Below are 12,092 nucleotides of genomic sequence, written 5' to 3'. Positions count from 1 at the left end.
TGGAAGGATCTATGAAACCAATTAAAGAAAAACAGGCAATGCAACTGTTGCCCAAGAGATTATATTGAGCAGCTTTAACTTCCTTTAATCTTAGTTATGCTATGCTTTTCCTAATTTGTACAACCATGAACAATTCATTTTCACTGCAAATGCTATTTTATTTTGCATCAGGTCATCAGAAAAAGGGAGAGCATGAATAATTTACATGCTATAAAGTGCATAATGAAAAGACTCTCAAGCTTATTTTTATACCAATTGAAGGGCACTGCCTGCTGAAATGTGTGAATGCAATGCTTATATACATGTCCTCCAGTATAACCATCCCACAAACACCTAACCATGTGGTTCTCTTGAAGTAAAGGAAGAGTTAAGAATCATAGGGAACATGGAAGATGAAAAGAAAATTTGGGGGAGTTAGAGTAGAAGCATATAGGGCCAGCACAGATTTACAGTTCTTGGAAGGGGTGTTTCACTTTAATAGAGATCAGCAAAGGAGCTATCAGCCCCACTAATTCACCAGATTAGGAAATCAATTCCATAGGAAGATGAAAACAATTTTATTGAGATTGACTATTATAACAGAATCTTGTAAATCTGATTGTGCTGTCTTCCTGTATAAGAATCAGGCCTGAGCTGCTTCTGAATGTTATTGCAGCCCATTTGCCTAACAGTACCTGCATATTTCCATCAAGGTCATCTTGATCATCTTCTTTATGCTCTACAGCACTCCTTTGAAATATTCTCTGAAGCGGTTTTAATCAGTGGAACAGTCACTTTGATTCACTAGGCAACAGTGCCTTCATTCACAAGGCAGATCAGCCAAAGAAAGTCGATCAGCTCTGCCTCAACTGTTCACTGAGGTGGCCCAATGTACCTCTGCAAACACCCATGTCACAATCTGTAAGAGATTTTGCTAGCTAAGGCAATGCAACAAATGATCTCCTGATCTCCCTAAATAAAGATGTATTAATAGTCAAGACCTAGATTTTTTTTTTCTTAGACTTTGGGGGAGAAAATTTCGAGTTTATCGCTTGAGAGCAAAAGTAAAACAATGAACTGAAGACTTCAATTTTATATATAAAATTTATATTTTATAAAATTATATATACAATTGTTAGAATTCCATGATTATCTTAAACTAGTTTTTTGAAACAGTAACCCTACTCTGCCTGATGGTAGAATCAGCCCTGCTAATCAGACAATCATCTTGGAAATGGTGACAATTCTAAGTTCCCATGTTAATGCAAGCTTCATTGGGCACATTTAATGCAAGCTAATGCAAACTTCCTGAACTGGTTCTATTGCTGGTGACTTCATTGAAATATTCAAGTTGGGAACAATTACTATATTATTATTATAATTTTATTTCTATACCGCCCTTCTCCTGCGGGACTCAGGGCGGCGTACAGCCAAGATAAAACATTGCATATAAAATTTAAAAACAATTTAAAAAACAATTAAATAATTTCGGCCCAAGATATTAAAAACAACCCAATTAAAACCAAATTCAATTAAAACTGAGAGGATGGGATCAAGCCAGCCCAGCTAGATGGAGTAGGTGTGTTTTCAGGGCCCGACGAAAAGTCCGGAGGTCTGATATCATGCGTATCTCAGGGAGTAGGTCATTCCAGAGGGCAGGCGCTGCCACAGAGAAGGCTCTCCCCCTGGGGGTCGCCAGCCAACACTGTCTGGCCAACGGCACCCTGAGGAGGCCCTCAATACAGAAGTGGTTTGTCATTACCATCTTTCAGGATTTTTTTTTTTTTAAAAAATTGAATTCCCAGAGTAGCCTATAGCCTCAGGATTTTCTGGTGCTCTTTTATCTATCTCTGCTTAGATATTCAGGATTAGCTAGTATCAGCTACATGTTGTATCAATGCAAGAATCAAAATACAATTATATATTAATTTGCATGTCTCCATATTTTTCAAAATGGTTCTCCAATTTAATTATCTAATGCACAAAAGTGTATATAATCCACATGTAAATATATTATGGAGAAGGACTTGCAAAAATATGCCTAACAAAAATATATGTAAAAAATGTTTACATATATGTTTGTAAAGTATATTACAATTATCAATTGATGAAGTGGATAAAATTAATTATAGTTAAAAAGTACACAAAACCAAAACCAATAGTTTTAGCCATAGTTTCCTTTTATTTATATTCATTCATTTATTAACCCCCAATTTTTGGCTTAAGAAAAAAAGAAATGACCCTGATTATGAACATGCCAGATATACCAAATGTCCTCTTTTTGTGGGGTAAATGACAAATACAAGGCAATGTTGGTGGGTTATAGAGCGTATGCCTCTGTCCTGCAGAGGCCATTCTTCTGCATGAGTGAACACTCCAGTATCATCTATCACACATCATTCTCCTCAACCCACACCATCCTGGTTTGCTCCTGGAAGATGTGAGCCCGTACCACCTTTACCAGGTCCTCTGCACTGCTCCAGGATTGAGGATCTACCCATACCCATGAACAGGGCAAAGTATGGAGAACCCATTCATCTCTTTGACATTTCTTCAGCACCTCAGATTCTCGCTGCCCTGGCTTCCCTAATAGGCTCCTAGAAAGAACACAGAAGAGAAATGCAGCATTAATCATGTAACTTTTTAGAGACCGATGACATTTTTGTTGATGGAGGCTTAGTAAAGCATATTTTAAGTCTAATGTTCTAATCTCAAGAATTGATGATGTGATGGAATGTTTAATAGATCCCAGGAAAGTTAAGGAGAAAAAAGTGCTGTTAAAGAAGAGATTCCTTAGGCCAGGAGAAGGGGAAATAAGGAAAAGGACATTCAGAGCAATTCCACCTTAATTACACTAGGTAACAGTTGAATGGGAGAATTGCTTTGACAGGCTTTCCGGATTATGTTGCATTACTCTAATAGCAATACAAATCTTTCCAGAAATCCCAGTAATTCTTGTTTCCTAAATTTGCAATCCTTGCACCGCTTGACAGATGGGCCACTGTACAAATTCTTTGGCTGCTGTTAGCACCAATAATTATATTAGTGCAATATTATGAATTATAATATTGTTATTCAACAATAATAGCTGAGAGCAGACTTTCAGCTCTGACAAGTCAAGTTCTGAAAAAGCCAGAGGATATTTTTGTACTGGTATTAGTGAAACTTGGTCATTCATGATATATATGGGGAGGTGCTTGGCTAAATAGAATACATGTCCCCAAGCAAGAATATTTAAATTTTGGGAAAATGCTAGTAAATGTTGCCAATACTGGTACTAAGCAAGATGGGTCAGTAGTCTAATTTAAAATAAAAAATAATTTTTATCTCTTATCTAGAGTGTTTTTTTAACATATAGATTAAAACATTTCCACATACAGAAAGAATGACAGAGAGAACTGGCAACAGGTGAGGGATATTCATATAAAGTCAATATTAATTCATTGAGATCTCTAGCTAAGCCAACTGTTTCTTAGTGCTCTTCCATGAAACTGTAAACAAACTATAGAAAATGCATATTGTTGAGGTGGCAATTTCTGGACAAAACAGGCAAGGAGAGTCATATATCATCCAAGGAAATTTAGCTGCTGTTACTCATTGGCTAGATTCATTCTTCATGCTAATTTATCAATTGCTTAACCATAATTTCTTGATTAAGCTACATTTCAGGATTTACACTTATATTAAACCAAAACCTCAAGCCAAGTGTTTTTGTACATATTTTGTGCTGAACACAGAAATCAGAACATCTCTTTCCTTGTCAGAAATATTTGGTTCACAGCTGTTAGGATCCACCTTTCCTGCCATCACAACACATATTGAAAATTCAACCTGTTGGCAGTAAGCTGCCTGAACATCTGAAAGTCTGTTACTTGGTGAATCAGTCCAGACACTATTTGTACATTTTTCTACATTTCATGCATATTATACTCTTTTCATTCATGCATAAAATGCTGTAATGCCATTTGCTATTTAAAGGACCTTTCCATATTAATCCATGAAATTGAAGGTTTACTATACTACAGACTAATGCCAGGCTATGATAGGTAGTCAAATATCACTGTTTAGGGTTCAGTAGTATTTTTTCTTCTTCTATTTAATTATGTCCAATTCTTGGAGACTGCCTTGATAAGTCCCTGCAGTTGACTTGGCAAGGATTTTCAGAAGTGGTTTGCCATTGCTTCCTTCCTAGTGCTTAGGGTAGGTGACTAGAGACAGATCTAGAACTCACCTTCTGCTGATTTCTAGCCTGATGCCCTAACCAGTCCATCACTGAATATCCCGAGAACTGCTTCTTTTCTGATCACTTCCAAATGTACTGGCTGCAGAACATGAAAGCTATCTTTTGAATGCTTAGAGTTGAAAACTAGCATGGTTATCAGTATGCTATACTGTATTTTTAATTCATCATATTTATTGAGAACTTCTTTAACAGCAACAAATGCAAGAACCACCCAAATAAGCCCTATAAATTAGTCAAGATGGGATTTGGAAGGGGTGGAGAGAATATTGATCTAAAACTAATAGATCTTTGGTGATGATTGATATGGGTATTTATATATTTATTTATTTGGGTAGTAGAATGAATTTGGCATGCAGATTTATTTCCTAGCATCCCTCTAATAGTCATCCTTTGTTCCAAGATCTTCTTAATGGATCTTAGGGTATTAGTAAAAATAAAGTAGATCCTGCAAGATCCTGCCCATCCATCCTATGACTCTTGTTTGGTAGCAGTTTCTGTTCCAATCCTTATCTCTGCCTTATATTTTGGAAGACAGTAGCTCTTTCCATCCACATTCCACTTCTGAAAACAGCTTTTATTCATACCTGACTCCTTTGATCTTTTTCTCGGTGACTTTAATGTGGATAATGATGGGGTATATTTCACTTTTAATTAGGTCCTTTACCAGCTGGACCTCCAGTTCCAGCAGACAGTGTTGGTTCTGTGAAGAAATCCAACAGATTTAGTGATTCAGATGGAAAAGAAATAACCTATTTCAGATTAGTTATATTAAATCAAATCCCATAGTATGAAAACTCATTGCTTTTCCAATAGTAATTCCATTAAAAGATGGAATTTACAACCAACTTACAAGGAAGAAAAAAGAACTGAAGGGCAGAGCCAGTTGATATAATAGACACAGTACTGTTTATTATATGTCTACATTGGATTTGGACTCCTTCAGGGACAAAATGTCTTCTGAGTTATCTGAAGACTAAAAATTCCCACAGATCTATATACATCCCATGAGCTCGACAAAGGTCAGAGAATGAAAGAAAAAATTAACAAGATGAAATCATGATCTGAGTAGTGCTGGTTCTCACACAGAAATCAGTAACCAGGCACAACTTAATAAGAATTCATTGAACTTCTGCAAAGTGATTGCCCACATTCTTATGCTTTTTATGTAATTCCATGTATCAGCCACTCAATAGGAGGATTTTAAGCAGGATAAATGTTCTCAATTGTTATCCAGAAGGCTGGGATAGCTTCAGCCTAATAAATTTTGGCTTGCTCTCAGAACCATAAGATCCCTGCCACAAATAGTTACCAATCCTTTTATTCGTTACCTTCATTCCGTTTTATTGAATGAATGCTGTAAGGTTGTCCAAAACTGGACCGCATTTTTCTCCTATTCACACAGGGGGGGGAAATCCTCTTGGTTTTCTCTATTCTGATAAGCTTATACTAATCTTCCTGAACTGCCATCCCTCTGATGGCTGGTGGATTATGTGCACTGTCATCAGATCCGAAAAGCATACTTTGAGAAGGCTGCTTTATACCTTCCGTTGTCTATTTTGCTGATCTCGCATTTTTAATCTACCAGAGAAGAGCCTATGGGCCATCAGTCTCTTCATGACATTAAATTTGCAACATAGACGTTATGCCTCCAGCTCTACAGATATATTTCTTTTTAATAGCACTTAGCACAACCAGTATTATAGCAAAAAGTGGCCCATTTGTTTAATTCCTACAGTTCCCACACTAAAGCAACCCCTTCAACATATCAAGTCTGAGATCCCAATGCTGCACTGGTTCCAGTGCACAAAGGCATGGGTGGAGGGCCAAGTCATTCTCTCTCAACCCAACCTACCTCACAGATTTGTTGTTTTGGATGGAAGGAGTGTACACTATCTTGAGTTCCTGAACAAAAGGGTGGATATAAATCTAACAAACAAATAAAATCAATTCACCTCCACCTCTAAGTAGTGGGAACTGCTGGGCTCCGTTTTCTTACCTTTTTAATAGCTTCTTGGATCATGTGGATCATCCCACAGTCCCTCTGAGTCTGAGAGAGCCTCTCAGCATTAACAACATTCTTGGAAGAAGCACAGAATCCTCTTTGGTTTGCAAGGTTATCTGTGTGAAAAGAGGCGACAACAAAAGATGGATAGTAAAACATATGGAGGAGGGAATAGCACTAAGAAGCATGGGCTGAATGCCACAAAAAGCTTCCAAGTTATAAATTAAGACAGTCACCCTCAATCCTCCTATGCATCTTTAATCAGAATAAACCTCACTGAATTTAATGGTATTTACTTCCCATTAAGTATTCAGAGGATTAAAACCTAATCCTGCAGTCTGGAGTGGAGTCTGCTGAATACTAGGACTAAGTCAGGATTGGAAAAAAAATGGGGTTAGCCCAAGACATTTTTATTGTCTTGAAACAAAAGGCAAAATGGCATATTCCCACACAAGGTCAATTGGACACATCTTAAAATATGCAACGCAGATGATGGGATAATATCCAGGGGTGAAATGCTACCAGTTCAGTCTGGTTCGCCCGAACTGGTAGTAAAAAAGGCTACTGGTTCGCCGAACCAGTAGTAAAAAATGTAAAAAAAAAAAGTTCCGACGATCAGCTGAGCAATATGCAATCATCTAAACTTTTTTTTTCACTTTTTAGACATTTTTTTACAACGTATTCGGTGACTAGGTTATAAAAAAAATGCTTTTAAAAGGTAAAAAAAGGCTCCGACAATCACAGCTGTGCCGCGTGATCGTCAGAGCCTTTTTTTTTTTACTTTTAAAAGCATTTTTTTACAACCTATTCGGTGAATAGGTTGTAAAAAAATGCTTTTAAAATTTTTTTAAAGGCTCTGAAGATCGCACGCCACAACTAATCACCCCCCCACACACGCACTGTTCTACTTACCCCATGCCTCCTTTTAGTGTGCACTGCATGTGCGCACCTCGCATTTGGTGTGTGGTGTGCACTGTGCATATGTGCACACAGTGCACTTTGGCGCGCAGCACGCATGCACAGCCAGCAAACCGATTGTAAACCGGTTCAGTTTTCACCACTGGTAATATCCCATCATACAACATACAAAGCATTCCTGTAAGAAAACGTGGCGATTGAGAAGAAATAGTGAAGGGGATGGCATTGTTACCGTTACTTTTGCTGTGACTGCAAAGAAATAAACTGCAGATTAGTTTATTCTGTACTTTACTTTTTCTTCCAAAGGATGACTCCCTTTATTCTCCCACATTGTCATCAGGGAAGGAAAAAGGTTGGTGTTGAGAGAGACAGCAAAAAAGATAACAGCAATAGAAGAAAGCTCTTAGAAAGACCGGAATTAATAGAAGACAAGGTTGTCTAGATAAAGAATTTCTACTATATCGTAATTTCCAATGTTTTTTGTAAGATGATCTATGAAGAGAAAGCCATTTTTCTTCGAGACCTATCCAAGGATTCTGCTCTCAGAAGGAGTTTCTTATGTGTCCTATTGTGCACACAATATTATCTCAATGTTCCCCAGGCCATGGATGGATTTTAACCTGCCATGCAAATGATTGTAGCATTAGTGGATGAAGCAGTGATGAAATCCAAATTTTTTTACTACCGGTTCTGTGGGCATGGCTTGGTGGGCATGGTGTGGTTTGGTGGGAGTGGCTTGGTGGACATGGCAGGGCAAGGATACTGCAAAATCTCCATTACACCCCACTCCAGGGGAAGGATATTCCAAAATCCCCATTCCCTCCCCATTCCTGGGAGAAGGATATTGCAAAATCTCCATTCCCACCCCACTCTGGAGCCAGCCAGAGGTAGTATTTGCCAGTTCTCCAAACTACCCAAAATTTCCGCTACCGGTTCTCCAGAACCTGCTGGATTTCACCCCTGTGATGAAGCTCTTAGGAAAAGAACACCTTTTTGCTGCAATCTCACAGAGCACTCAAATGGGCTGGTGTGGTTTTTATTTTCTATAAATGAATGCAGTGTCTCAGAATTCAATTTTTCTGGCCCAGATAGTTTAACTTTTTGCATTGTGGAAACAGCAAGCACAGGCTGAAATACAAGAGGCCTCCTTCCAAGGTTTTGTTCTGCTTCTCTTCAAGTGTTGTGACTCCGACCCCCGAGCCCGTCTTATCGGAGGGAGAAGACTCCGAAGGTGAAGGAGAGGAGTTGGCCAGGCCTCCCTCTCCAGGACCCTCCTCTCTGGCAATGCCTCAGGTGTCTCCCGAAGGAAAAGAGATTGGCCAGGAGCCAGGTATCGCCGAGCAGTCGCAGTCAGTGACGAAGATAAGTCTTGGCTGGATCCACGCCAGCATCGGAGAGACAAGCGCACACATCAGAAAAGGAGGTGTGCCAGAGATTAAGCTGAGTCACTGGACCACACCCCACAGGGGATAAAAGGGGGTGGCCATTCAGGCTCTGTGACGGACAAAACTAAACAACTAGCGAGTCGCATTGTATCTCTGAAACTACATTATCTGCCTGCCTTGGATTTAATACGGACTGGACTTGACAATTCTGTGGCTTTGTGTATTTGTTCTGATGCTCTGTGAGTAAAGTTCTTGGCAAGCAGCTACTGGGTTGCTGCCAATCCTGTTATCGAAGGAATTTATTGTCTGCAAGTTTGTCTGCAGTGATCTGCTTATCAGCTGCGGCAAGAAAAGTGGTAAAATGGGGCAAAACTCACTTAACAAATGTCTCACACAGCGACAGAAATTTTGGGCTCAATTGTGGTCGTAAGTCGAGGGCTACCTGCATTCAACTCAGAAGTTCACATCCTGGAATGACTCTGAGTTGGAAACCCTGATCTAGGACACTCCGAACGTGAGCTTACCTGCTGGGCTGAAGCAGAAATCCTGACTTGAAGAAGGCAGGCCCAGAAGGTTCCTCAGGAGCAGAGGGGCTAAGCATCCAGGGGAAAGCATGACGGGGCGACGGGCCTGAACCACTACAGGATGAACCAGACTGTACGGTTTTTCAACTCCAACTGTAGGTAGAAAGGAATGAGTAATGGGAGAGACTTTGCTGGTTTTCTATATGCAAGTTTAGCCAGGGAAGATCTGTGAGTGATACCAGATAAGGAGGAGGATTCCTGTGTTTCTAGTACAGGTAGTCCTCAACTTACAACAATTTGTTTAGTGACTGTTCAAAGTTGCAAAGGCACTGAGAAAAGTGACTGATGGACAGTTTTCACACTTATGGCCATTGCAGCATTCCCATGGTTACGTGATCAAAATAAGTATTTATGGCAGTTGCACTGTCCAGGGATCCTGTAATCACCATTTGTAATGTTCTCAGCTGGCTCCCGACAAGCAAAGTTAACGGGGGAATCCATATTCGCTTAATAATTGTGTGATTCACTTAACAACTGCAGTGATTTGCTTAACAACTGTGGCAAAAAAAAAAAGCTTGTAAAATGGGGCAAAGCTCACTTAACAACTGCTTTGCTTAGCAATGGAAACTTTGGGCTCAATTATGGTCATTAAGTCAAACACTACCTCTAGTTGTATATCGTATTTGCAAAGAAGGGGTGGAGCTGTTTGGGTCATGCATTACTTAAACCACTACTGTCTAAATGCTACAAATTAAATCAGCCATGTCCCGAGATTAAAAACAAATAAGCAGCACCCAGTTCAACATACATGAAGGAATGTGTGGTACCATGAAGCAAATATCTGCACTCTGGTAACCTCTTGATATACTAAAGTACATATCTATTGTGCCCAGGCAGCAGGTCGAGAGTAACAGGATTGTCAGAACAGTATATTTGGAAGGCACCAGATTGGAGAAGCTTCTGAATATGTGCACGCATATAAAGACAGTGTAAATTGTTTCTCTGATGAGTAGTGTATTGCAGGAAAGATCCTAAACTCTCAATTACATATAGTAATCTATGTTTCCATTATTATCTCCCCATCAGGGGTGGGTTCTACTTACCTTTACTACCAGTTCGCATCTCACCCATACACGCTTCTGCGCATGCGCAGATCACCTATGATGACGTCTGGGTCAGTAGGCGGAGCCTCCTGCCGGTTTTACTACTGGTTCTAGCGATCCCGGCTTGAACCAGGGGCAACCCACCACTGCTCTCCATGCATGCACACTCACAGACAAAGGTCCTATACACACTGGATTTACAACATATTCTTATTTTGGATCTTCATCAGAGGCTCTTATCCCCAATCATTTGTGATAGTTATTAGGAGAAAGAATTTTTCAACAACTGGCCTACAATGGCTCTGAAAACACTTTCCCAGGAAGATTCACCTGCCACCTAATCCAATGTCTTTCTGGTGCCTGCTGATTTTGCTTTCTATTACCCCTTTAACTTATTTTAGGGTGTTTGATACAGTGTATTATTTGTATGCTGATTTTAGAAGACTCCCTGGTTTTACATTTATTTGTATATGTTAATTATTTACCAGGCCTTTAATATTTTATTGTAAACTGTCCTGACGGCATGATTCAAAGGCAGGCTAAGAATCTTAATAAAGCATCGATTTCTAACTTCTTATGAACGTGCAAAGGTTTAATGTCCCAGAATATAGAGAACACCTCCCTGATAGGATGAACTGTCCCTCAGAAGTTACTAATCTAAAATGGAAGTACAGCTTTAAGCTTCTTCCATCTATCTGTGGACAGAGACGTAAGAAAAATCACAATTCACCTGGGCAAGAGTCCGGCCAAAGGTTCTCATTATGTTTCTTGAATTTCACCAGGCGAAGCTGCTTCAAGGTCCGTTTCTTCAGCTAAAGGGACCAAAGGGAAGAGAGAAGAAAGGGAAAAGAGGAAACACAAAGAATGCATTATTCAGCAAAAATTACACCCACATATTTGTTATTGGAAGCTAAGTAGACTGTTGAGATGCAGCTCACTGAGAAAGGTAGGACTTATCACTAGTTTTAGAGGAATCTAAAGAAAAAATGTAAATCTCTAAGGGAGATGGGCAGTTAAGAAATACAAAATATAAGTACATAAAATAGAAAAAATGCTTTTTTTTCAGCTCCAGAAAGAAAATACACCACAGAAATAGCTACCATTAATGTACTACCACACAGGGTTCTTACCTCCTGATAAAAGTATTTTTACTTTACCAATATGGTAGGAAATCAGCTATCTGGTTCCTTACTCGTTAACTTTACTATTTAACACTGATTATTAATCTGATTCTCATTATTAACATTTTTATTGAATTATAAAATAAAATAAAACATGAAATACAAAAGCAAATAGGAAAGCAGCAGAATAGGAATAATATATTATTTATCAGATTCTAACAAATTGGCCCCTGCACTTGATTGATTATGAAAATGAGTTTATTTCTGTAGGATAAAGACAAAGTAACAATTCTGACTTAAATTCAACTGGGTTATGATGTGTTATGATGTAATAGATAGAATGCACAACTTAGAATAAAGAAATGGGTTAAAATCACCCACAATTAAATAGTCTCTTTGATGACCTTGTGCCATTCAATCTTTACCTCAGTTTAGGGTAAAGGGTAGAATAAATTTAGATAATCACCAGACTGATAATCAGCCAGGTTGAGACTCTTAGATGAAAGAACAGATTACATTATGGCTAACAACAATAAGGCTTTGTAGTCTAATAATATGATGCAATAATAAAAAAAATAGTCCTTCTGAACTTGTATAAAATACTCTTCTCTCACTGTTCATTATTCAATCAGCATTTATCTGGGTTACTGGAAAGAAGAGCAATATTTGCAGTCACCTTTCACTGTTGGTGATGCAGAATATAAATGAGTAAAATTAACCTTCTCCACCTTGGTGGCCTCCAGATATGTTGGATGGCAATTCCAATCAATGATGAACTATTAGTTCTTTCTAGGTAACCCATCCGTCATCCCCGGTC

General features: G+C 38.9%; 1 protein-coding gene across 1 annotated transcript in view; it reads right to left on the bottom strand.

Annotated features, from left to right (window-relative positions):
• Positions 1-2,152: 2,152 nt before the first annotated feature.
• CARD10 (caspase recruitment domain family member 10) overlaps positions 2,153-12,092 on the bottom strand; it is a 54,305-nt gene continuing 44,365 nt past the window's right edge. Inside the window, exons 19-23 of the mRNA XM_070948004.1 lie at positions 10,885-10,966; positions 9,052-9,204; positions 6,219-6,340; positions 4,807-4,922; positions 2,153-2,576 (exon numbers count right to left, since the gene is read on the bottom strand). Coding sequence (XP_070804105.1) covers positions 2,369-2,576; positions 4,807-4,922; positions 6,219-6,340; positions 9,052-9,204; positions 10,885-10,966 — 681 coding nt within the window. The 3' untranslated portion in view covers positions 2,153-2,368. The remainder of the gene's footprint in view (positions 2,577-4,806; positions 4,923-6,218; positions 6,341-9,051; positions 9,205-10,884; positions 10,967-12,092) is intronic.

This window comes from Pituophis catenifer, unplaced genomic scaffold, assembly GCF_029215685.1.
Source record: "Pituophis catenifer annectens isolate HBS135680 unplaced genomic scaffold, rPitCat1.0.hap2 SCAF_7, whole genome shotgun sequence".
In the NCBI taxonomy this organism is placed as follows: domain Eukaryota; kingdom Metazoa; phylum Chordata; class Lepidosauria; order Squamata; family Colubridae; genus Pituophis; species Pituophis catenifer.
This window is presented reverse-complemented; position numbering and strand designations above follow the sequence as displayed.